Source organism: Hippocampus bargibanti, linkage group LG12 (genome assembly GCF_051943395.1).
Source record: "Hippocampus bargibanti isolate YZ-2025 linkage group LG12, ASM5194339v1, whole genome shotgun sequence".
Lineage (NCBI taxonomy): Eukaryota > Metazoa > Chordata > Actinopteri > Syngnathiformes > Syngnathidae > Hippocampus > Hippocampus bargibanti.
Window position 1 is genome coordinate 12,227,216 of NC_142745.1, and position 27,321 is coordinate 12,254,536.

At 40.1% G+C, this 27,321-nt stretch overlaps 1 protein-coding gene across 4 annotated transcripts in view; it reads right to left on the reverse strand.

The window, feature by feature from the left end:
- tox2 (TOX high mobility group box family member 2) overlaps positions 1-27,321 on the reverse strand; it is a 118,738-nt gene that overhangs the window by 23,247 nt on the left and 68,170 nt on the right. For all 4 annotated transcript variants that reach the window (XM_089010917.1, XM_089010920.1, XM_089010916.1 and 1 more), the window contains exon 4: positions 17,399-17,728. In XM_089010917.1, coding sequence (XP_088867043.1) covers positions 17,399-17,728 — 330 coding nt within the window. The remainder of the gene's footprint in view (positions 1-17,398; positions 17,729-27,321) is intronic.

The following is a 27,321-nucleotide window of genomic DNA, read 5'->3' on the forward strand; positions in this document are numbered from 1 at the left end:
ATCGTGTGATTGGCTGGATACCTATTACTCACTGAATTAAACAGCCTATTGAAACAGAAAATAAAAGTGATACAGTACAGTGATACCTCGGCTTACGAAGGCTTCAGCTCACGAACTTTTCACCACACGAACATTAAATTTGCGAGCATATAGTCTTGGCTAACGAACTTCTGTTGATTTGGATTCACGAGAAGTAGCAAGCAGGGGACAGTATGAATGAGGGTATTATTGCCGAGAAAGCACAGCAACTTCACTCGGATGTCATCAAGAGGCAACTACATCGACCATCACAAAGGTAAATAAAACAACTTTATTATAAAATAGTTTATATAATTCAAATACAATAGCACATTTATTATGCATAAAATAAGGTATATTTTCAGTAGTTCTAAGGCTTATTTAGTCGAAAATTATGTTTTATGGGGACCTGGGAACGGATTATTCTCATTTTAATGGTTTCCTATGGGAAATTAATGTCTAAAATACACATTTTTCGCCTTACACACACTTTCTGGGAGCCAATTAAATTTGTAAGCCAAGGTATCACTTTACTATGTTAAAAACACACTCACACATGCTCACAATAAGCGCGTTGTTGAAGCCCCAGTTCATCAACCCAACTTGCCTGGCAAGTTGTTTGTAGATTTAAGGTCCGTTGGCTCTGTGCCAGTTTAAAAAAATGCAAACAGGACAACAGTGGTCAAGTGTTTTTGGGATATATCACCATGCGTCATTAGATTTAGGCTAGGGACTTAAAAATCACGGCTGCGGTGTGATACAGTAATACCTCAGCTTAGATACGCTTTAGCGCAGAAACTTTTTGCCTTACGAACATTAAATTCGCAAGAATATAATATTGGCAGACAAATCAGTTTTCGGCGAACGAACCTACACAGCGCTGCAGTGGCTGGCGGACTAGTTTTCGGCAGATGAACATCAAACCAGTCGAACAGCGCCATGGTGGCTGGCGGACTAGTTTTCCACACCCCCTTTTCTTTGAGTGCAGACATGGTTTGTTATTGAGTGGAGTACTTTTGCTATTATGGGACCGAAAAAGACCCCACCACAGGCTAGTGTTAAGCAGAAGAGGACATAAAAGAAAATCACGGTCAAGCAAAAGAAGGAGATAATCGAAAAACAGCAACGAGGTGTGCATTTGTGTAACTTAGCATCCCAGTACCAGTATGCTAAGTCGACCATTGCTACTGGTGGCTTAGGGCGTTTCTGTGTTGTGTAAGCAACGGTCTCAGGCAAGAGGTTGAAAAACTTCTGTTCATTTGGATTAACGAAATGCAGCTAGCAGGGAACAGCGTGAGTGAGGGTATTATCCCCGAGAAAGGACGGCAACTTCACTCGGCTATCATCAAGAGGCAACTACATCAACTACCATCACAAAGGTAAATAAAATGATTTATTATACAGTAGTTTATTTCTTTAATCACAATGTTTTAGCACATTTATTATACGTAAAAAAATGTATATTTTGTGTAGTTTTAAGGCTTATTTAGGAGAACATTACATTTTATGGGGACCTGGGAACGGATTATTTTCATTTTTAATTGTTTCTTATGGGAAATAAATGTCTGGCAGACGAACTTTTTGCCTTGCACACACTTTCTGGGAACCAATTAAGTTTGTGAGCCAAGGTATCACTGTATATTAATTCAAAAACTCAGCATTTAATGACTTTTTAATGAAAGGTGCCTCATCGTCAACCGTGGCATTGAGCGGCAGCCATTTCAAGCCAGTCACAGACGACTGTATAACAATTACAAAAGACGGAGACAGAGGTTGCCGGTTGCCATAGGTACTGTATGGTAATTTATAATGGCATGGTTTTATTTCTGAGCGAAGAGACGAGGGAGAGCATTGACTTACAGGAATTTATCGGTCAGCGCGCTCTCTGCTTTTTAGCATGAATGACTGACTGGCAGTGAGATGATTTTGCTCATAGCGGAAGCAAACATCTCACAATGAAATTTAGGCTTCTTTCAGCGGTGCTTTGAATATATTTCTATTGACACACATCAAATATAAAAACCATGAAAAGCATTCGGCAAAGGCTTAAGCTACTGTGAAATCATTGGGTGTATGGCTTGAATAAGGGATGGAAGTTTAATTTAGATTGAGAACTGGTGAGCATATTGTAAAATAATTCATTGATAATTCAATGATGATTTGACTATAAACTATTTTGATGGATTACCATTTACAGATATAATTTTTACCTCCCAAGACTTAACATTCTCCAATTTTTGTCATCCTCCATATGAATGTTGCGTTTCACCAAATACATTTGCAGACATCCATACTTTTATTTTGGAAAGCAATCATCAACAGTTGTGCCTATTTCCTAATGCCTTACAGACTAATCCAGAAAATGAATAATAATCAAATAAAATGTTTATTATTATTCATTTTTTACTTTTTTAATTGTAAAAATCGTTTTGTTAACTCATTCACAAATGTATTCAGAAATGTAATATATGACAGAGCGCCCTTCACCAATTTTTTCAGGTTTTGTTTTTTCATGCTTATGTGCCGATCAAGCACTGGCCATGGCCTCGAGCAACGTAATTTTCTTTGACACAAGGGGGCAGCATTTCCCTTTTTTTCCATGTTAGTGCTTCCATGTTAGTGTTTTTAAAGCGCTATATAAACCAACATTGCATTGTATTTTGGACATCCGCGCTCATTTCAAGCTCATATAACTCCAGAGCCATATCATTTAGTGTCACATTTTGGTTGGCGACCAACGGGTGCCGCTGTCGGCCCCGCCTGCAGCTGTACAGGTGTTGGTCGTGTCAATCAGTGGCAGCCGGTCACGTTCTGGTTGGCGACCAATGGGTAGTGCTGTCGGCCCCGCCCTCAGTTGCACCAGTGTTGGTCGTTTTCATCAGTGGCAGTTAAAAGGACTCCCGGCATGACCATTCAGTGTCGGGTCATTGTACTGTGAATGTGTATGCTTCACCCTGTCAGGTTTGTTTCATCTTGGCAGATTTTTACTCATGGTTTTCTTTGACACTTTGTACTTTTGTGTTCGGATGACTTTGATGTTTTAGATTTTGTTCCTGTTGACTTTATTTTAATACAATTTGTCAAATACAACCTCCCTCCTGCCTGCTTATTTGGGATCCACAACTATCTACCAACTCCAAAACCGTGACATTTAGCAATTAACTCTTTTTTTCCAGATGAAAGGAGACAATCCAAGGTTTCTAACGCTATTTTGAACGTTCATGTATCCTAAAACTCAACATTCTGTGGGTCCTGGAATTCAAGTGACAATGACAAAAACACTGGAACTGGAGTGGACACATTTTTGGGAGTGAATGAGTGAAACTCGGCATTTTAAAACATTTGATCCACCGAGGTAAAGCAGCCAGACGTATAAAGGCCAGAAATGGACGGTAAGCACACTTCTCCTCCTCAGCTCCCCTACTGTCTTTACGCCTGTCGTGTTTGCATGCCTGCCTTGTACATCACAGTCAAATGGGATTCCAATAATAAAAGGCTTTCCAATGATGTGCAGCACATTGGAGGGCTGAGATGGAATATCAAAGAAGCATTGTTCCCTTTTTGCTCCTCGCCCGACCTCACCTCCAATTGTCTGCACCAATTGATTTAGCTAAGGGGATTTGACCAGCAGCACTGAGATGAGATGGCTGGCCGAGTGCAGGGTGCTATTCAGATACAAGGAGGACAGAGAGATTTAAAGCAGAGGCTAAAACACCTCACCTTGGTGCGTCCTTCTCTATATCTCACCTCCCCCTCACCCCCCAAATTATTAGCGTCATATATTTTTTATTCATTATTGACTGGAGTCCCTTATGTCAGGCTTCAATCAATTATTTTATTCCACATTAAAGTGTAAAATGGGAGCTGGTAACAAAATCCAGCAATGATAAAACTGCATAGTATTGACTGTTGGGTATGTTTTACTAAGCTGTTCCCTTAAGTCACAGGTGTCAAAGTCAAGGCCCGGGGGCCAAATCCCGCCCAACACATCATTTTATTCGGCCCGCGAAAGCAAATGAAGCATGTTGAGTGCCATGATGCTTGATAAAGTCTGAAGCAAAATTTGAAATTGTCGTATGTAAGCCACAATAACGGTCATTATTTTTTACTTCAAATTTTAAAACTAGTTGTTCATTCATTTGTTGTGCGCTGTATTTTTAATGTCTGGAGCGGATTAAACATTCTAAAGGATTCCTCAAATTCGTAATGACCCCCGAGAGGAAACCGTAATTACAATTTGGCTCGCGGCAAAAAATGACTTTGACACCCTTGCCTTAAGCGGATGTTTTAATACACGGCGATCAGGTGACTTACCACTCCCATGGATTTTTTTTCATCATATTTTGGTCAGAATTTATCTCATTATTTTTTCAAAAATAGGATGGAAACAAAGAAAAACAATACAATAATCCCTCATATTGCCACTTTGCTGCTGTGAAATGTAAATTTCTCCACTGTGAGACTAATAAAGGCATATCCAATCCAATATCCAATATTGTGCTTTAATTATCTAGCTATCTATCTCGCTAGCTAGCTATTTCCTATCTATTTGCAATCTAGCTGGCTGGTCGCCTAGCTAGCTGGCTATCTATTAGCTATATGGCTATCTGGCTGGTTGGCTGGCTATCTGGATGGCTAGATTTTAGCTATCTATTGGCTAGCGGCTTGGAATTGAAGCGGATTTATGTGGGACAGATGTGAGACAATCTCTTTTTGTCGATGGATGCTACAGCTTCATGTTTGCTTTCAACATTTAGCTTGTAGAAGATGTGGACATTCCACCATGATGTCCCACTGCTGAAAAGAATGCTTTGATCTTCTCTTTCATCTAGAACTGTCACAAAGAGGGCACCGCAAGTGCTGAAGAATGAATGACTCTCTGTGCCTTTGGGTTGTCATATTACTAATTTATTTATTTTTGTTGTTTTTTGACTTCAAGATTGCTTTCTGACTTCAAATGGCTGCCGCTGCTCACCCGCACAAAAAAAAATAAGTTCTTTAGCTAGCTAGCTTTCTATCTATTTGAGTTACTTCCGGGTTGAGTGAACGCTAGTTCTAATCTAATAATAATAATAATAATAATTATTATTATTATTATTATTGTAGCAACTGAGGCTTGAACAAAGCGCTAACATAGAAAAAAGGCAACCCTGGAAACAAATGAATTGGTTGAGTAGGTACAAAAAGGGTAAACGTGGGAAATTGGAGCAGAAAATTAATCAATTGAGAGACAAAACTGTACATTCTTCCCTGTTTCGACTGTGTGAATAGAATCGGGCCTAAGCCACCTTTTATTTTATTTATTTTTTAATGGAAGGAGATCATGTGACTGCACACACCGCCTCCTTCTGGCTGCTTGACTGGAGCCATCTTGTTTAGAGTGATGGCTCACTCACGCAGGTTCACGGCCGCTATTGTAAAATCAGCCAGCGTTTAATTGAAACAAATGACTATAATAATAGAACATTATCCCTGCAGGCACCCACCCGTGACAGCTTTAATTAGGGGCGCGCTCGGGAGCCATCCTTCAAAACGCGCAGTAAACATGAGCCTGCAGGCTGTGGGCTTGTAGAAGGGAAACTGAGTGTGTGAAGGGGGGGGGTTCCTCACAATCTGCTCAAAGCTACTTGCCGTTTGCCCCGAGGGCACGGTGCGCTAACGATGGTAAGTTGCCGCCGCCGCCACCGCCTCCCCGCCCGCCCTCTCCCCATCTTTGGTTTAGCGAGCTTTGCATGCTCGTTGGGGTGGGGAGTAATTTACACCGAATTAATCCGTTGAGCGATTTATGAATCATACATTGGAGACAAACGCTGCTTTCGATGTGACACGGCGCAGATGCTGAGTCAAGAGAAGCATGGAAAGCACATGCTGCTAGCTTAGTTGGAGATAGATTTCCTTCTTCCTGTGGACAGGTAACATCCGAGTTACAACCGGGTTCCGTTCTGATAAAACAGTCGTAAGTCAAATGGTCGTAAGTCGAAATCCATTCAAAATGGCCGACGTGACGTTTACACGACAGGAGAGTATGCGATGTCAATCTGTTGTTTTAAAGCAACATTTTCTATTGAATAGGACTATATACCAAACTGTTTACAGTTCATTTATAAATTTTATAACTTTTTGTGTCATTTTTATCATCATATATTTCGTATTTTCGATTTTTATTGCTGTATAACTGTACCTGTAATGTATACAAAACTGTTTACTGTACAGTTGATTTACAAACGTTATACAGTAAAGTCTCGTTATATCGATATTCAAGGGAGTCCGAAAAATATCGATATAACCGGGACTGTCGATATATCCGACCCTGTTTGCATGTAATTTTCTCCGTGCGTGCATAGAAATAGTATCGATATAACCGGGACTATCGATATATCCGATATCGATATAACGAGACTTTACTGTACTTACCTTTAAGTGTCGTTTTTATCATTTTACATTCAATATTATTGATTTATATTTTATATTTAGATTTTATATAGAGTGTTAAAGAAGACACATATACGTAAAGAATACAGCTGTTGGAAAATCGCCAGATCGCCCGACACACACGCTCGGACTCAGGCAAAGGAAAATAAGCAGTGTACAGCACTACAGGAGACGTTGCAGAGACGGTATCTACACTGTATAACTACTGTATTGGGTGTAGTCACACAGTAGATTGCTGTGAGAATGTGTGACATGCTTGCTGGCCAAAATTGTAGTATGCGTTGCCGGCTGCTTGCGCGTTGCGGTGCCAGGCGTAGAATAAAAAAAAGGGTCTGGCGGTTGTGGTCATAAGTACGGGTGGTCGTAAATCGCGTTGGTCGTGATGTGGATGTTACCTGTATATTGCAGGGGTTAACATTTAGCCAGTTTCTTCCTTTACAGTACCTGGGATACATTACAAACAATCTAAATTGGAGCTGTATTAGATTTGGCCTCTACTAATCAATTGCGATAACGCTTGTTAGTGATGTACATCATCACATTTTCCTCAGTTTGTTTGACAATGGAGCTTTTTTTTTTAACTGACATAAACATTAACTTCAGAAGTACTCGGGAATGCTAAATGCTAAGCTAACTTGGAGACAGGAGATGTGAGCAGAGCGGAGTCAAGTGGTGCATTCATGTGCGCTCAGTCTGGTCGAGAACCAATTTTCGGTAGTAAACCGAGGCATAAAAAAAGCCTGAAATCTCGAATTGGTCGGCAACAAAGACGTTCGAAAACCAAGGTTTGACTGTCGTTGGACTTTTAGAGTGCCTGTTTGTCCATCAAGTTTGACACTGTGATGTAAGAGTTGGCCTAATTTACAGTATATAATGCTGAGTAATGCAAAGTCAAGGCCCGTGGGCCAAATTCAGCCCGCCACATAATTTTTTCGGCCCGCGAAAGCAAATCAAACTTGTTAAATTCCATGATGATTGCTAAAATCTGAGGCAACATTTCACATTTTTGGATGTCAACCACAATAAAAGTCATTATTCTTGACTTCAGATTTGAAAACGAGTTATTCATTAATTTGCTGTGTGCTCTATATGTAATATTTGAAGGGATTTAAACATTCTAATGGGTTCCCCAAATTCATAACGGCCCTCGAGAGGAAACCATAACTACAATGTGGCCCGCGGCAAAAAATGACTTTGACACCCCTGCTCGTCATGACAACAAAAGCTAGCCTATACAGTCGCTTATTTCCATAGACGACAGTACTTAAAAGCAGGTTCATTTCAATCTGACAAAAATGAGCGTGTAAAGACGACTTTATTTCTTGATCGTTGCGTTATTTTGACAAAATGTCATAGAAATAATAATAATAATAATAATAATAATAAATGTCATTTATAAGCGCCTTTCAAAACTCTCAAGCTCACTTTTCAGTCACAGGATAGTTTTTTTCTGTGGCTGAGCAGCGGCAGCCACATGCGCCAGCGTTCACTCAACCCGAAAATAACTGAAATAGATAGAATGCTAGCGAATAGCTAGCCAGCTACATAGCGAGCCAGCTAGACAGCTAGCCAGATAGATAGCTAAAAGCTACCTAGATAACTAATATATAGCCAGACAGACAGCTAATATATAGCAAATAGAAAACTAGCCAGGTAGCTAGCTAGACATAAAATAGCTAACTGCTAGGTAGCTAGGTAGCTAGCTAGCTAGATAGCCAGATAGCTAGCTAACTAGGTAGACAGCTGGATAGCCAGATAATTAAAAGTGAATAGGAAAAAAAGAAAGAATAAAGTCATTGGTGTGCTAAAAAAGCATGTAAATCCATACAAATACATACTCACAATTCTATTTTAAGAAACTAATGCAACAGCTAACGTTTCGTATGTTATTAACACACCTGGGATCCATTTTAAATTGAGAAAATGCAGAATATGTCTCTTTTGAATATATTGAGAGATCCCATGTCTGCTGTAGAATATGTCTCCAGGTGGTTGTGCTGCTAAAGACTTTAGAAGGGGGGAAAACGTTCAGGGCAACGTGACAACAAGGCAGGTAGTCATGTCATGATGTCCCCCTTGGCGACATCCTCCATGATGCTCATTACAGCTGATGTTAGAACCTCCTTCTCTTTTATATATCTTCCTTATTCCTCCTTTTGCTTTCTTCTATGCCTGTCACACCCCTTCCTTCCTCGGCCCGGGCGTGTCTCAGAGTTCACCTAGCAAAAAGAATCGCATGTCCCGTCTTATATGACAGTAGCGTGGAGGACGCACCAGCCATGACAAGCACACAGGGGAAAAAAAGGATGCTTGGATAATGAGGCTCCTCAGAGCAGAGTCAAACACACTGTGAGTTTGACACCCCCTGTCCTACTATCACCCCTCTGATATAAACGAATGAAATAAAAGTGATGCAGAAGTCATAGCAAGGAAAACAAAAACAAAAAACAAGAAATACATCCTTGTACATATGCTATCAGTTACAAGAATGTGTATTGTGTTCAAATTCATACATCTCCTCAATTTGCGAACGAGATACGTTCCGAGCGGTCGTTCGCAAGGTGAATTGGTTCGTAAATTGATTCAGTGCTATATTTTGTGTGGAATGTATGTTTAAAAGTCTTACATATGTATGTTTAATGTTTACATAAATATGCTTAAGGCTTGTATAAGTAACCTATATTGGGTTGTTCAGACTCTCTCTAACTTACGAATGAGATACGTTCTGAGCGGTCGTTCGTAAGGTGAATTTGTTCGTAAAAAGATTCAGTGCTATATTTTGTATGGAATGTATGTTTACGGCTTATAAAAATACAGTATGTTTAAGGTTTATATAAATATGTTGAAAGGACAACCGACGCCTCCAGACAAGTTGTGTCCATAATTTGTGAAATCACTTCAAATGACTTCTACTGAGCCTATGTTATAAAGATTCCAACGCATATATATATATATATATATATATATATATATATATATATATATATATATATATATATATATATATATATATATATATATATATATATATATATATATTGATGAAGTCTTGTTTTTGAGTTGGTGACGATAGGTATAGTCACGGACCGAGAAAGCAACACACAGTGCATTTTGGGTAAATTCCTTGGTCTGAAAACTTTGTGTTGATCCGTGTTGATGGCGAAATTAGAAGGAAAACACATAAATAACACGATGGTGAATCGTTGTGTGTTGCACCAAGACTACTCTTTTATACGAGCTGACACAAATTCCCAGCAGACAAATCAGCGCATTTCCAATGGAGCTTGGGCGCCATCTTGTGCATTTTCTGGGATGCTACATTGGAGTCCAGATGCGTCAAAATGACACGGAAGGACTTCTTTAATCAATTGCAAACATTTATGCTTTCCTCTTCAGAACTATTTGAATCATATTCATAAATGGAGGAGTAACAAGAAAGCATCTTCTCCGAATCTGAAGCCATTGTTTTGATTCTCAAGCAAGGCAAGATGTCTTGGTAATTTTGAAGTACATTTTTCTTGGTGTTTTTCATTTGACTAAAAATATCGGCCTGCGTGTTTTGGGTATTTTAGATGCCATCAAACGTTTTTCTGATATCAGTTAGGAAACAAAAAAAATTGTGTCGGTTGTCCTTTAAGATAAATAAAACAACTTTATTATGTAGTATATTTTATTTCTTTAATTACAATACAGTAGCAAATTTATGATACATAAAATAAGGTATATTTTGTGTCATTTCAAAGCTTATTTAGTAGAAAAGTATGTTTTATGGAGACCCAGGAACAGATTATTCTCATTTTAATGTTGTCTTATGGGAAATAAATGTTTGGAAGATGAACGTTTTGTCTTACACACACTTTCTGGGAAGCAATTAAGTTTGTGAGTTGAGGTATCACTGTATTTGTATTTTGTTTCTTGTCCTGAGAATGAAATGACATTGAGACTAGACTATTCAGCAGCATGGACTGAAATGAATAAGATTTCTCCTTCATGTACATCTTGGTTACATAAATCATATTGTACTTTCAGGCAGACTGAGTGTGTCAAAATGGTGGCACTGCAGGATGGGGGGGTGGTAGTAGTAGAATTCCCATAGCAGTTGGTGGTTTGCGGGGTCGCTCATTTCTAAGTGAGATGACATAGGCCGGCTATTCACCACCACCGGAGGCTGAATATTCCCACTGATGAAAGCGGAATGAGGCGATAGGCCACAGTGCAATATGGACATGATTTCATGGCATGATAACGCCCAGCAGGGGCCCTTTGGCGAGCTCCAATATGAGACCAAACGCCTTATCTGCGCCATGTATCTGCCTCATCATGCCGGGCGATCCGCCGCGGCCGCATCTGTTTCTTCTTCACTTGAGTGCCGCCGTTGATCACATCAGCGGGACGGAATGACGATGGCGACGAGGCCGAAAACAACAGCGATGGCAACAGGTATGTTGTCGCTCATCTTTCGCAGCATTTTTTTTTAATGGGATGTGATGAATTAAAGTGAACATTTTCTTCGACAGAGATTATACACGATGACCCTGATAATCAATGTTATTGCAAATGCTTTTTATGGTGTGGCACTTCCATATCGAAGGCCGCGTTTGCTCATCGTTTGAAATTACATCTGCGATATGAAGCAAATGCAGTCTAAAAGTTGTCTTGCTGCTTAATTTAATACCATCTCTTTAGAATTTCTGATGAAAATGGAAGAAATGAAGTCAGGGCCCATATCCCCTGATTGCCTGAAGACATTAATTGACTTTTATACACACACACACACACACAAAAGATGAGCCGCCAAACCTAAGCGGCAATAAATATCCCTTTAAAATGATGAGAATGGAAAATAACTGCTCCTTCTTAATGTACAACTACAGTTTCATATCAGACTGCTGGGAAGAAGAAGAAGAAGAAGAAGGGAAAAAAAGCCACTTTCTCCCTGGAGATGAGAAAAGAATTGAATTCTTCCTTATCGGTCATCTATTTTTCTACAGAATGCTATTACTCGCTGCCTGCCGTCGCTAGGCAACAGGACATATTAATAGGAGCCTTTTATTAGCCAGGCTTTACCAGTGCAGAACTAAAATGAGGAAGTGGAAAACATTGAATGTGTTACATAAACCCAGGGAACCTGGTTTGTACAATGTCGGTCTTTGGCCACTTAAGCCTCAGGGTGGAGGTACATGCGACAATAAATAATAAAATATGCAGGGTTATGCAGAAATGTGAAATATAATTACACCATAGAATATCATTGGTAACACAATAAGATAAATAAGATCAAGAGGAGGCATATACACACACAACCACACGCACACACACGCACACACACACACACACACACACACACACACACACACACACACACACACGCACGCACCCGCACACACACACACGCACACGCACGCACACACACACACATTCCCGTTTTAATTAGTAACCTAATACCTTAGTAAGGTCCGGATAACTCCAGATAAGGAGTGAGGACCACCTTTGCTGATAAGTTTAGAGAAGAACTACTATTACATTTGAACACTAAATGTCACCCCATTTCCCACTTCAACTTATTTATATAATAAAAAGTGGACTTGAAACTGAAATACCAGCAGGAGTGAGGTTTCTGAATGGGCACATTCAAAGTGCTCACCCCTGTAATGAAATTGGTTAAAATATCGTTTTACTTTTTGTGGTATGAACTTTTTCCTCTCATTAACCACGCACGCACACACATAAACACACAGTGAGTAAAAAGTGTGTGTATCCAAGTGAAATGAAAATACACACCCAAAAAATCCTGTTGGGTGAATTTGTGAGGACCTCTCTGAAACAGATGCATATGTAGACCCCCTACAAGCCTTTAGAATGAAAATCTTGTGAGGACCGGTCAAAAGGTCCTCACTTGTCAAAAATGTCCTCACTACGTATGGTATAAAACGTGGTCCTCACAAGACTAGAAACACACACACACACACACACACACACACACACACACACACACACACACACACACACACACACACACACACACACATCTCTCATAATAGCAAAAGTACTCCACTCGATAGCAAACCACGTCTGCACTCAAAGGAGATGTGGGAAAATAGTCTGCAAGCCACCATTGCGCTGTTCAACCGTGTGGTTTGGTTCGTTTGCCAAAAACTAGTTTGTATGCCAAGATTATATCCTCGCAAATTTAATGTTCGTAAGGCGAAAAGTTCGTAAGCTAAAGCGTTCGTAAACTGAGGTATCACTGTACGTCTAAACGAGAACACTTGCCATCTCTGGATAAAGTATAATAAACAAACCGCCATGACACCCGTGAGGTGTGTGGATGGCGTCCGCTAACAGATCGCAGATAACGCGTGGACGCCTTCCAGTGTTGATGATACATTTCATCATCGGCTCCGTATTCAAACGAGCACACTGGAGGAGACTCTGACGAGAGCTAATATGTCACGCGCCATTGAGCAAAAGAGGCCGAGGTCATTTAAATTTCAGCGGTCTCATTTTCAATAACGCTTAATAGAAAATTAAGCACTTCTGTTCAAATAGATGGCGGCTAGCACCGTTGCGAGCTTATATACAACCATATGACATGTAGACGGGCTGTGTTTGTTTTGTTTTTGTTATTGTTGTCAAAGTCGGGAACAAAAGACCAAAAAACAAGGGCACCCGGTGAGTCCGGTGAGATGAGCATCTCCGCCGAGCTGCGTTGTTAAGATCAGTGTAACCTGAGCAAAGCTATTAAATGTCTAATGTGTTTTGGAATCTGGAGATGCAGTGACAGAAGGGACATGGACAGAGGTTGCAGCGGAGCGCCACGGAGAAGGAGGATATTTGTATGGATGCGAGATTACAATTTCCAACATCATCATTATCATTAAACTGGTATTATTCATTCATAAAATTATGGCGGTCATTGTTTTAATAATAATAATAATAATAATAATAATAATAATAATAATAATAATAATAATAATAATAATAATAATAATTTCATTTAATTTCTAAGCGCCTTTCAAAACTCTCAAGGACACTTTACAGTCAGTCTTTACAGTTTTAATGCTTTCCTATGAGAAATTAATTTTTGGGATACACACTTTTCTCCTTACACACTCTATCTGGGAACGAATTAAGTTTGTAAGCCAAGGTATCACTGTACCTCTGAAGTGCTCCCATTGCCACCAGAAAATGAGCATTAACCAAAGTTTCTAAGTTTGAAAATAGTAAATGTTGAAGTAAAAGTAGATCCACTCATCGGTGACAAGAGAAAAAAAAGCGTCTGTTGTTGTCATGACAACCTCTGATCGGCTTTTTCAACAGCCAGGACACTTGTGTGATATCTCATATACTTCTGTGTGATGCTTCGCCATGCACACTATTTGGCTGATATCCTATCAATATTTTCCTCCATATTTGGAAGAGGCTTGATTCTGATCTGAAGATATGACATTTCATCCACTCACTGTTAACAACAATCCAAATAGTGCCTCTTGAGAGGCCCCCCCCCCCCCCCCCCCAAAAAAAGTGATTGCGCCATGAACTCGGGAGCGTAAATCAAACCGTAGAAAACTCTATCTAAACTCTGTTTCATGGAGCAAACCAAACATGCGCTGCCTCCAATAGCTCCCTGAACATGTTTACCTATCACCGCAATAGGTCTCCACTCATTTCTCCACATAATTAGCCCATTTACTTTCTGCTTTTATGCGAGCACCTGCAACGAAAGACTCTCATCGCCTCCTGTACATGCGCCATACTGAGGCTTGATGTTATTTCGCGCAAGTGAATTACTTCGAAAATACACAATAATGAAATCCACATATGCTCATTTTGAAAAAGAGTCACCTCTTTGCAATTCAGCCCTCCGTCCCCTCCCCTTCCATCTCCACTCTCTCCATCCAAGTCTATTGCGCTCTTCTTTTCATTGCCCAGCTCACGCATTGAATCTGCCTGATGAAAACAGATCTCACTGCAGCGCCACAATAGAATGGCTGATGCAGGAAAGATGAACCCTAATGGATTTCTTTTTTCAACGTGCTCAAGATTGAATATAAGCCCCTGACCTCCAGATGTAGTGGATCCATTTCAACAGCAGAGATATTGTTTATGGTGGTGTGCACGCGTGCAAGCATGCACTCACACACACATACACACGGTAGGTGTGTGGAGGTGGGGGGTGGGGCAGATCATGGTCCACCTCATCAAAATGAAATCATCTCATCTCATCCGAGAAAGACCAAAATTAAAAATTAACCCCGCTTTACTGTCGATGGAGCTATTCGTGTTTGAGTTTGTTTAATTACTTGGCTCGACAGACTGTGTCAAGGTAAAGGCAGAGATTTAATAGAAATATGAATTCCTTCACAGCACAAATGAACCTTGATCCGCTACGCTTTGGTAGCTTTGACAGGCAGCAGACTAGCAGACTATTTGATTTAGACCTTTTTTTTTATTTTCAGCAGCAAAGTCCTTTCATTACTTTGCTGCTGTGAAATGTACATTTCTCCACTGTGAGACTAATAAAGGCATATCCAATCCAATCCAATCCAAAGCTTGAAAGTGAAAAACATTTTTTTTTAAATATAATAAATGTGTGCACCCAGGTAACATTGCTATTTAAAGTAAAGTGATACCTTGGCTTACAAACTTAAGTGGTTCCCAGACAGTGTGTAAGGCGAAAAGTGTGTATCCCAAAAATGTATTTCCCATAGGAAACCATTAAAATGAGAATAATCAGTTCCCAGGTCCCTGTTAAAACATAAATTTCTACTTTCTACTTTTCTAAGCCTTAAAACTACACAAAATATACATTATTTTATGTATAATAAATGTGCTATGGTATTATAATTTAATACATAAACTGTACTGTATAATAAAGTCATTTTATTGACCTTTGTGATGGTCGATGGCTTGATGGAATGGAGTGGCCGGTTTCATCAGCATTAAACACTTGATGAGGAATGTAACCTTCTTATTTCACCATCTTGAGGAACGATCCCTTGTAGGTGCTTTCTTTGTGATAATTTTATCGAGTTCCTCATCAATTGTGTTCTGTTTAGCATGGTTGATGGCTTTTTGCATGAAGTGCACAGATGGCTTGTGCGGGTTGTTTGTGGAGCCTGATTGATGGGACATTTTAACCTTGCAATCTACAATCTGCCTTTGAACTATCAAAGTTGAAACTCTCTCACAGTCGTCTGCCTGTCTCTTTAATGTTCAGACACTTGTGAAAATGGCTCCAGGGGCTGGATAAAATACAAAAAATAAAAATATCAAGAAAATTCCAGTGGGTGCTACCAAGCCAATTTTAGGGGTTAACCCTACTAATAAATGCAATTTTAACATTATTCATGACCTGGACAGAAATTACAGCGTGCCTGATCGAGCGCTGTCTCGGTGGGAAAGGTCATGACTAAAATGTGAATGAAGATAAATGACATGAATCCATTTCCCCAAGGTGATGGTGGGGGTTTTCTACTTAAGCGATATTCCACATAATCTACAGCACTGTAGTTATATTTCAGAATCAAGCCCATGTGCTGACTGTTTGGCCCGAGATCGCCTCTGGTCGGTATAAATGCTCCAAAATGTTCTGCTTGACCTTGATGTAAATCTGTTGGTATATGTAATGTACACTATATATTTTCTTTTCATGCACAGACTTCTCACTCTAAACACTAGATCAAAATCAAGTATCAACATATTTTAGGTATTTATGTATTAATGTGTGTATTCATGTGCGTATTCATGTGCGTATGTATGTGCGTATGTATGTGCGTATGTATTTATTTGTGTATTTCGTGTATTTATTTATTTATTTATTTATTTATATATATTGCCTGTCGATACTGGTTCTCCAGATCCACACTTAACTCAATCTAAAACAATGTGTATGTGGCCTTTCTTGGACAGTAGGCAGAGTACACCCTGTACTGGTTGCCAGCCAATCATTGGACACACATTCACATGCTATGGATGTTTTTGAAATGTGGGAGGAAACCAGTGTAGCCAGAGAAAACCCACACAGGGGTGGGGAGAACATGCAAACTTTAAACAGGAAGGCCTGAGTCAGAATCAAGAGCAATCATGTAAGCTTTACCCGCCTGAGATGTTTGGCCTGTCTCAAACTGCGTGCGACGTTCTCAAAGACACCATAGTCGAAGATGGACAGTTATTCATTTGCATGATAAAGGACTCCCATCAAAAGAAACGTTAACTCATTCGCTGCCAGAGGTGAAAAATGTGTCGACTCCAGTGCCTGGGTTTTTGTCATTTTCACTCAAATTCCAGGACTCACACAATATTGAGTTTTAGGACTACATAAATATTTAATGCAGCGTAAGAAATCTTAGACTCTCTTCGTTCATCAGCATAAAAGAGTTAATTCCTAAATCATATGGGTCTGGAGTTATATGAGCTTGAAATGAGGGCGGATGTCCAAAATACAATGCAATAAATACAAATTGGTTTACATAGCGCTTTAGCAAAAGCTGAAGCTAGAACAACGTGCAAACATGGAAAAATAGGAAATGCTTGCCCCTCGAGGAAGTGAAAAAACATTGCCAGAGGTCTGACCAGCACTTTATCGGCAGTGCCCGCGAGAAAAAAACAAATTCAGGAATGGCGCTCCACATCACATTTTCAATTCCCGAATAAATTCGGGAATGGCAGTGAATGAGTTAAACATAACCAGGTGAAGCTGTTCAAATCACAAATCAAATTCAACCGTCTAGCTCAGTGTTTCCCAAAAATGACCAAAGACACACAAAACAATATCAGAAAAAAGTATACACAGTATGCTCAAGTAATTATAAGCTTTTTAGAATGTGATTTTTTGAACACACAGTATACGATTCTGTCGAATGAATGGCAACACTGACTCATTAGCCGTGCCGCGGTTGGGAATTACTGGTCTATCTGGCGTCTGACTCCATTGCTTTGTACTCACCGAGGGCATCTGGCTGGAGACCAGCTGTCCATCTTGCGCCAGCATGTTGGACATCATAAGAGTGGGCAGCTCGGGGTAGGAATAAGGATTCAGAAGTCCGTTGTGGGACAGTGAGTGGCAGAGGTAGCCTGTGGAGTCATGTTCCATCAGGTGGAGCAGTGGAGGCTCTGGGTGGTTGGGCGGAGTGATGGGGGGAATCTCATAGTCCTCGTCTCCGTTGCCACTGGCCGATCCGCCGCCGCCACCGCCACTGCCACCGCTGCCTCCGCCGCCACCTCCCGCTCCCCCACTGTTGTTGCCGCTACCGCCGCCAGTCTGAGCCGTGTAGTTCTGTGAAAGAAAGAAATATGTTTGAATAGTAGAAACCTTGGACTGTTCTGAACATTTTTAACTTCAGATGGATTAGGTGACCTGAAGCTAATTCCAACTGACTTTGGGCTCGAGAATCGATCTTCATTGTGGTTCACTGCTCCCCCAACCTTAGAACAGGGTATCCGTCACTTAGTCATGCTAATGAGGTGAAACCAGAGCCAGGGACAGAACAATAGAGCTAATCAGATTGGCTTCAGGGAGTAGTCCACTGCTCCCCCAACCTGAGATCAGGGACCTATCAGAGCAAGGTTCTGGCACAGGGACCTATCAGAGCTGAGGTCTGGCACGGCCACCTCTGTCAAGTAGTGATATAGGGCCAGGGTTACCAGCACAACTTTAGTTCGCTGACGAAGCTCTTTGAATGAGAAGCGAAAGGTCCGACACCTTCAAAGAAGTACAGATGGCAGCTGAAGAAACCTTATAATCGATGGACCACTCCTGTACGGCTTAGAGCTTACACAGACGTATCCTAGCTAAACCATGAATGTCTTGTGTGCTTTTGTTTGAGGAGAAGCTACACAGGTATTGCTACAAGGAGAAAATAGATCATTCTTTTCCGTCAGAAATAAAACCCAAAACAGTTTGAATATTGCTGGTCAAGCTAGTAGCTGGTGCTAGTGCGACCTTAGCTAACAAACACTATCTTGATTCGCAGTTCAACAGCTATTAACCAGTTAATGGCTCGGTTCTGGTCACTATTGTCCACAGACCCAATGATTATATGGCACCGCATTGATGAAAAGGAAAAGATGGACCACTCCTGTACGACTGAGAGCTTACACAGATGTATGGCACCGCATTGTTTATTTCACCCAGCGTCACTCCCAACCAAATCACGGATGGAAAAACTCAATGCGCGGGAAGTATGATGTTGATTAGCTTCACTGGCAAACCTCAGAACTGCTTTCCTCACGCAAAAATTCTCAGTCACTGGTCATTAGTTGATTTTTAGGAATATTCACACATAAGGGCAATTTAGAGTCTTCAATGAACTACATTTGGAATAGTTTTGAATGTCGGAAGAAACCGGGGTATTAGGTAGCTTGCGGTAAGCTTCAAACATTGATTCAGAACTCAAACTGTGAGGTAGACTTGCTCACCACCAGGCTTAAATGGAAACACCATTTTTTATAAAGGCCTGTGTTTAAATGTTTTCAGTATTCACAGAAACATATGCCCTCCTCACTCCCGAAAAAAAAAAATCATCTGTTTTCAATCAAGAAAAGTCAAAGTCACACTACTACACCGACAGTATGTGTACACTATCCAAGATGGAGTGCAGACCCCAATGAATGGACTACATCATAAAAATACAAACATGCTAGCTCAAAAACATTTTTTTTTTTATTTCTCGTGTCTATAAGCAGTGAGGAGGGTTGTAACAAAAATATATTTTGAATTGGAAAATCTACCCCAAATCAATACATATCGAATCTCTGGGGGGAATGAAAAGTCATATCGAATCGTCTTTTTTTTTTGTGGAAAGATGCACATCTCAATGAATTAGGAAGCTCGGCTACTTGGTTAATGATGTTTGAGGGCAAATGTTGGATATTTTTCTCATCTCCAGAGAACGCATCACACTTTTAACTCAGTCACTGCCATTCATAAATATATTCGGGAATTGCAAATATGACGTAGAGCGCCGTTGCCATTTTTTTTCTTGTTTGGGTGCCGATAAAGCGCTGGCCATGGCCTCTGGCAATGTTTTCCCTTCCACAAGGGGGAAGCATTTCCCTTTTTTCCATGTTAGTGCTTTGTTCCAGCTTCAGCTGCTGCTCGAGCGCCATATAAACCAATATGTATGTATTGCATTGTATTTTGGACAACCACCCCTATTTCAAGCTCATATAACTCACACATAACACATATAATTTAGGAATTAACTTCCTTTCTATTTCAAGATGGCCAACGCAACACAATGCACACATATGTAATATCACCCAAATATGTTTGCCAACCAGGATTTATTGTTGAATATCAAACAGCTCTAACATTTACGGCGTGTCTGCTGGGATGGTTGTACGAATACACACCCACCACGACAAAATAAATGCTCAGGATAATCTTTGAATTACACCTGCTAATCGGGTGTTTGCTGTCTCAGAATTGTGGAATATTCTCAAATTCAATCAGATTACTGGTATGTAATCATTTTTTTCTTTCGGTTATTCATCTGTCTTGCATGGTCCCATCTGACTTTGCCAAGATGTTTTAAAAAATGCTCACTTTTCAGCCCTTGGTTACGTTTTCAATTCAAATTTCGTTTCATGACATTTATTGCAAAAATAAATGAATAAACAAACAAAAAATGAAATACGGCGTGTCCAAACCAAACAGCTCCACAAAGAAAGAGAGAAAAAAAATAGCCAAGGCAGTCAATAGGGAGCAAAAAAACAATCATTAACTGAAACGACTCCCATTGTAATGACTGTGTCAAATTAATCATCACAAATAATATTCCGGTGTCAGCCATTCAAGGGTTTTTTAATAGAATTTTTATGATTCACGTCATGCGGCATACATCAAAAAGTCAGTCCGGCAACATTTCTCAAATCAATTCAATATCATCTTTGTGTAGGCTGTCATGCTCGACGGCAGAGTGGTCATTTATCTCGGCGGCAGATACTTTTAGGAGAAGATGGGTGAAGGGGGGGAGGGGGGGGGGAGAGAGAAAGAGACAGAGAGAGGGAGAGAGAGAAAGACGTGTTGTCATTTTTCTCCCTCAAGGTGAGCGTATTGTTCACCGGGTTCAACAGCTACGCTGTGCCATACCCAGACATACAATTTAAATAAAAATCATATATACTATATGATTACAGTAATACCAGAAATAACACCCTTTGAAGTTATTCTGAAAATCTAGAACGAAAAATGAATGTTTTCATAAAAATTACAGCAAAATCAAGACGAATATATTTCAGGATATTGCATATTAACAAAACAGACAGAAAACTTATCAAAACAGACAGAAGACTAAAGTGACCTTGAGAGTTTTGAAAGGCGCTAAAAAATAAAATGTATTCATTATTATTATTACTATTATTATTATTATTATTATTATTATAAATTAAATAAAAATACACTCCTGTAATCAAATAACTTACAAAAACACAAACGTTGGGAAACGACTGAGTGTTTCGAAAAGGATCTCCCTGTACTGTGTTATTTGCAAATTCAATGAAAAAGCAAAATCACAACAAACGGAACAGCCAAATTATTTTCCGCTTACAAGAGAGAGAGAGAGAGACAGAGAGAGAGAGAGAGAGAGAGAGAGAGAGAGAGAGAGAGAGAGAGCAAGCAGGTTGTAGCTTTCAGCCGAATTGAAATCCATTTGAAAACCTTTTGAACCAGGCTTTTAATTTGACGTTTTTATGCTCATCCCTTAAAGGACAACCAACGTCACTTTTTTGCTTCCTAACTGACATCAGAAACATGTTTTATAGCATCTAAAATACCCAAAACACGCAGGCTGATATTTTTAGTCAAATGCAAAACACCAATAAAAAGTGTCCAAAACCTGCAAAAAATTGAGCTGCGAATTGGGCATTTTCAGAAAGTCCCGCCCCCAGTTCGTGACGTAACGCCAAGACGTCTCGCATTGCTGGACAATCAAAGCAATGGCTTCAGATTCGAGAATATGCTTTCTTGTTACACATCCAGTTATGAATATGATTCAAATAGTTCTGAAGAGGAAAGCATACATGTTTGCAATTGATGAAAGAATTTATTCCGTGCCATTTTGAGGCAACATTGGGGGGAAATGTATCACTAAAAAAGAGGCAGAAAATGGCGACCAAGCTCCGTGTGAGGAATGAATTAGCCTGTTTCCACAGGCTGATACATTCCTTACATGGAGCTTGGTCGCCCTCTTCTGACTCTTTTTGGTGCAACATGACGTTTTCAGACCAAACAAGTACAGCAAAATATATTGACGTGATGGAAGGACTGCTACAATGTGTCCTTTTTTTCGGTCAGGGGCGTACCTTTAGTGACATCACATACGGACTTGTCACCAACTCAAAAACAAGACTTCCGGAATATTCAGCGCGAGTCTTATAACGTAAAATATAGCTACATGCGGTGGAATCTTTGTAAAATACACTCAGTAGAAGTCATTTGAAGCCATTTTACAAATTATGGACACAACTTGTCCGGAGACGTCGCTTGTCCTTTAAACTTAATTCGAAACAAAATTGATCACCTCCAGCCTCGAGAAAAGGTTGACACGAGTTTTCAGCGGCTAACCTTTGAAGATATATGTTTTTCTTTTATGTACAAACCTTTGGGATTTGCTTATTATTGTTTGGTCTAATGGATGAGAAAAGCACAATTTCCTGAGATTCAATATCCCTTCATAATTGTTGGAAGGAAATGGGATTGTCCACTATAAACATGCAAGCCATTGTGCGTGTCCTTTACCCTTGTGCTCCGAACGGGTGCCATCTTTGGATGATCATGGTGCAGTGTTCGTCAACATTTTTGTTTGCTGTCTGTCTATGTGTGTGTGTCGACAAAACCAGTGATAGTTTCATCCATTTGATCAAATGTGTACATGTCAAGGACATCCCCGGTTGGATTGTGGCCGGATGAATCATTCATACAACTCCATTGAGAATGCATGTTTTTCTTTCTGAATTCAATATTTCACTCTGGCACATATTGTACATATACTGTACTGCACTGCATACGGGAGGAGCTTTCTGAAAACTATGCTCCAAACAAAGAAAAGACATTTGGATGTATCCCGAGTTTACTCTGCAAATACAGTGGTGTACCTCTATTTATGTAATACAGTGATACCTCAGCTCATAAGAAACCATTAAAAATGAGAATAATCAATTCCCAGGTCCCCGTAAATTACAAATAAATGAGAGTTGAAAAAATAACCAATATGACCATCATTTTTGCCCCCTTTACTGTAGTTCATGATCTGAGAAGTGATTTTTCCTTTGCCTTTTGTAAAGAACTGAACCAGGGATATTTGCTTTTGTCGCCTTTTAACAATCCTTTCAAAATCGCACGACTGGTGGGTGATTCACATTTATGTCGAACTTTTAGAATTAAAAGCCATCGTTCCTCACATCGAAAATGATGATTGATAAACAATTAGGATCACGCTGTTTACATATGTCCAATATGGGTCATGATTTGACTGCGGACTGGCTACCACAGTGGGAGTTGCAATTGCCGCTTGTAACATTTTAATTAAGTGGCGCGTCTCTGGACCGTAACCGTTGCATTGCAGTGCACCTTCCGTGGGAAGGAAACAGATGAAGAGACAGTTGGCGTGGGACTGAGCGAAAAGATATCATTGATTGGGGAGCGCTCCAGCTTGTCTTTTTATTTTGGCACACGTTTAATCCTCCCTCTGTAGCCTTGCCTGCGTAGTCAAGGCCTTTTGGAGATGATATTGACTGTGGCTAATGGCTCATTAGCTGCACTTTTTTTTGTTATTACATTATTGTTAGGATGCTTGCACGTACCGCCATCCAGGACAAAATGGAATTAAGTCCTATAACAATTCCATCATGTTATATTTACAGTAATAATGAATGAAGATTGAGGTGAAAATAGATTTACAAGCACAAATATTTCCTCTTTAACATGTCAAGTGCTGTATAGTGCCTCTTTGCAATTTTTTATGATGCAGCGCGTTCTTCCGGAAACAAATTCCTTGTGTGTTCTACATACTTGGCAATGAAGATGATTCTGATTCTGATACATACGGTTGGATATTAAGACAGTCTGTCGGATATTTAGACAAATACACAAACAAACAGACAGACAGCGTTAATTAACAATCCAAATCAATCAATAGATCAATATATTGGTAGGTAGGTAGGTAGCTAGCTAGCTAGGTACCTAGGTAGTAGCTAGGTAGCTGGGAAGCTAGGTAGCGAGGTAGATATGTGGATGGAGTGATAGAGCAGATTGAATTGGATTAGATGTACCTTTACTCGTCTCGCAGTGGAGAAATTTACATTTCACAGCAGCAAAGTTATGAAAGGAAGAGGAAAGAAGTAGAAAAACAAAATACAGGAGCTGCTGGAAAGGCAGCCACTTCCGCGTCGCCATCTTGAGGTCAAAAAAACAAAAAAAACTAAATAACAATATGACAACACAAAGACGCAGAGAGTCATTCATATTTCATCACTTGCTCTACCCTATTTGTGACATGCAGCAGTTCTAGATGAAAAAGGAGAGGATCAAAGCATCATTTTCAGCAGTGGATCAGGGACGTCATGGTGGAATGTGCACATCTACTACAAGCTGAATGTTGAAAGCAAGCACTCAGCTGTAGCATCCGTTGACGAAAAGATAGCAAGAAAGAGCGAGAGATAGAGAGAGATCCTGCACAACAAGGGACAGAGAGAGATGGAGCGAGACAGACAGACAGACAGATCGATAGATGTGATCCCAAAGAACATTTCTGTAGTTTAAAATACTGTGGACCCAACACAATTCAGTCAATGAAGAAAAAAAACACTGTTGTATGCTGTGACAGGAAGTCAAGTCACACTTTGTTGTGAGATTGCCCAGTGAGGGTTGTTAGCGTATCCAAAAATGGCATCACCTCATGAAAAAAAAGGAATCACCGCAAATTTGTTTGCTTTCCAACTGGCATTTGTTTGGTTCATGTAAAAGTAATGGAATAAACTGTTTGTTGATCAATTATTGAAATATTTGCCATTGTAAACATTGCATATTTACGATTAACATGCAGGCAAGATAAAGCCGATAAAGTGCTGGGCAGATCTCTGGCAATGATGTTTTTTCCCTTCCATGAGGGGGCAGCATTCGCCTTTTGTACAGCCACCTACACTTGCACCTAATATAACTCCACACCCATATAACTTAGTAATTAACTCTTTTTTCCAATGAAAGGGAGTCTAACGTTTCTTATCCTGCATTGAATGCTTATGTAGTCCTCCATCCAATCCATCCATCTGTTTTCCGTACCGCTTAAGGAGCTTTCTGAAAACTATGCTCCAAACAAAGAAAAGACATTTGGATGTATCCCGAGTTTACTCTGCAAATACAGTGGTGTACCTCTATTTATGTAATACAGTGATACCTCAGCACATAAGAAACCATTAAAAATGAGAATAATCAATTCCCAGGTCCCCGTAAATTACAGATAAATGAGAGTTGAAAAAATAACCAATATGTCCATCATTTTTGCCCCCTTTACTGTAGTTCATGATCTGAGAAGTGATTTTTCCTTTGCCTTTTGTAAAGAACTGAACCAGGGATATTTGCTTTTGTCGCCTTTTAACAATCCTTTCAAAATCGCACGACTGGTGGGTGATTCACATTTATGTCGAACTTTTAGAATTAAAATATACATATTGTCAACATAAAACTACAATACTCATTCATTGCCATTCACAAATGTAGTCATGAATTGAAAATATGACGTAGAGCGCCATTCCCAAATTTGTTCAAGTTTTTTTTTTTTTTTTTCGTGTCGATAAAGCGCTGGCCATGGCCTCTGGCAATATTTTTTTCTTTTCCACAAGAGTGCAGCATTTCCCATTTTTCCACAAGTTAACGTTTTGTTCCAGGTTCAGCTGTTGTTAAAGCGCTATATTAGTTAAAGCAACAGAGTCATTGACTCTGTTGAGTCATTTCAGACCCTGATAACAAACAATGGCTGAAATGTGATTGGTTTAATGTTTAAATACGAAAACACACGTCTGGAAGCAGCGCAACAGGGGAAAAGTAAAGAAATTAAGCTGAAAGACAATTTGTAATGATTTAATCAGAATTCATGGACAGAATATAATTAACATCTGTCCGTGATTCAGATATTTTTAGGCCTGCAGAGAAGGCTTTGCAGGCCTAGACGGTCCGCCACTGAGAATACATGAATTCAAGGAAAATTATATTATTATATATACTAAGACAAAAACCAAATTTAAAAAGATACATTAAATAGAAGTTTTTAAGAAAGTTAATCAATTGCAGATTGAGTATAAAAAGCCATCGTTCCTCACATCAAAAATGATGATTGATAAACAATTAGGAACACGCTGTTTACATATGTCCAATATGGGTCATGATTTGACTGCGGACTGGCTACCACAGTGGGAGTTGCAATTGCTGCTTGTAACATTTTAATTAAGTGGCGCGTCTCTGGACCGTAACCGTTGCATTGCAGTGCACCTTCCGTGGGAAGGAAACAGATGAAGAGACAGTTGGCGTGGGACTGAGCGAAAAGATATCATTGATTGGGGAGCGCTCCAGCTTGTCTTTTTATTTTGGCACACGTTTAATCCTCCCTCTGTAGCCTTGCCTGCGTAGTCAAGGCCTTTTGGAGATGATATTGACTGTGGCTAATGGCTCATTAGCTGCACTTTTTTTTATTATTACATTATTGTTAGGATGCTTGCACGTACCGCCATCCAGGACAAAATGGAATTAAGTCCTATAACAATTCCATCATGTTATATTTACAGTAATAATGAATGAAGATTGAGGTGAAAATAGATTTACAAGCACAAATATTTCCTCTTTAACATGTCAAGTGCTGTATAGTGCCTCTTTGCAATTTTTTATGATGCAGCGCGTTCTTCCGGAAACAAATTCCTTGTGTGTTCTACATACTTGGCAATGAAGATGATTCTGATTCTGATACATACGGTTGGATATTAAGACAGTCTGTCGGATATTTAGACAAATACACAAACAAACAGACAGACAGCGTTAATTAACAATCCAAATCAATCAATAGATCAATATATTGGTAGGTAGGTAGGTAGGTAGCTAGCTAGGTAGCTGGGAAGCTAGGTAGCGAGGTAGATATGTGGATGGAGTGATAGAGCAGATTGAATTGGATTAGATGTACCTTTACTCGTCTAGCAGTGGAGAAATTTACATTTCACAGCAGCAAAGTTATGAAAGGAAGAGGAAAGTGTCACGTTTTTGCGAGGTGGTGATGGCGGGTTCGGATCCCATCAGGCCGCCGCCCGTCGTATGCTGGAGAGGCAGCGGTTGCCCTCTCCACCGACCGTTCCCTGGCGAGTGGACCTTTTGGGAGACTGTTGGGACTTCTGGAAGCAGCCCCTTGAAGGGGGGGTACTGTCATGATCTGGTTGGCGACCAACGGGGGGCGCTGTCGGCCCCGCCTGCACCTGCACAGGTGCTGGTCGTCCCGATCAGATTGGCGACCAGCGGGTAGCGACGTCAGCCCTGCCTGCAGCCTCGCAGGTGTTGGTCGTTTAATCATTGACATTTAAAAGAACACCCGGCACGACCATCCGGTGCCGATTCATTGTTTGTTTGCTGCTTGGTTGCAGCATGCATCGTGTACGTGTTTGTTTAACCTTGGCGGGCTTTTACTTTTGGTCTTCTTTTGCTACTTTGTATTTTTTCCATTCAGATCATTTTGATGTTTTACATTTTGTTACTGCTGACCTTTATTTTAATACAATTTGTCAAACAACCTCCTGCTCCCTCCTGCCTGCTTTTTGGGATCCGAACCCGCCATCACCACCACGCGAACCGTGACAGAAAGAAGTAGAAAAACAAAATACAGGAGCTGCTGG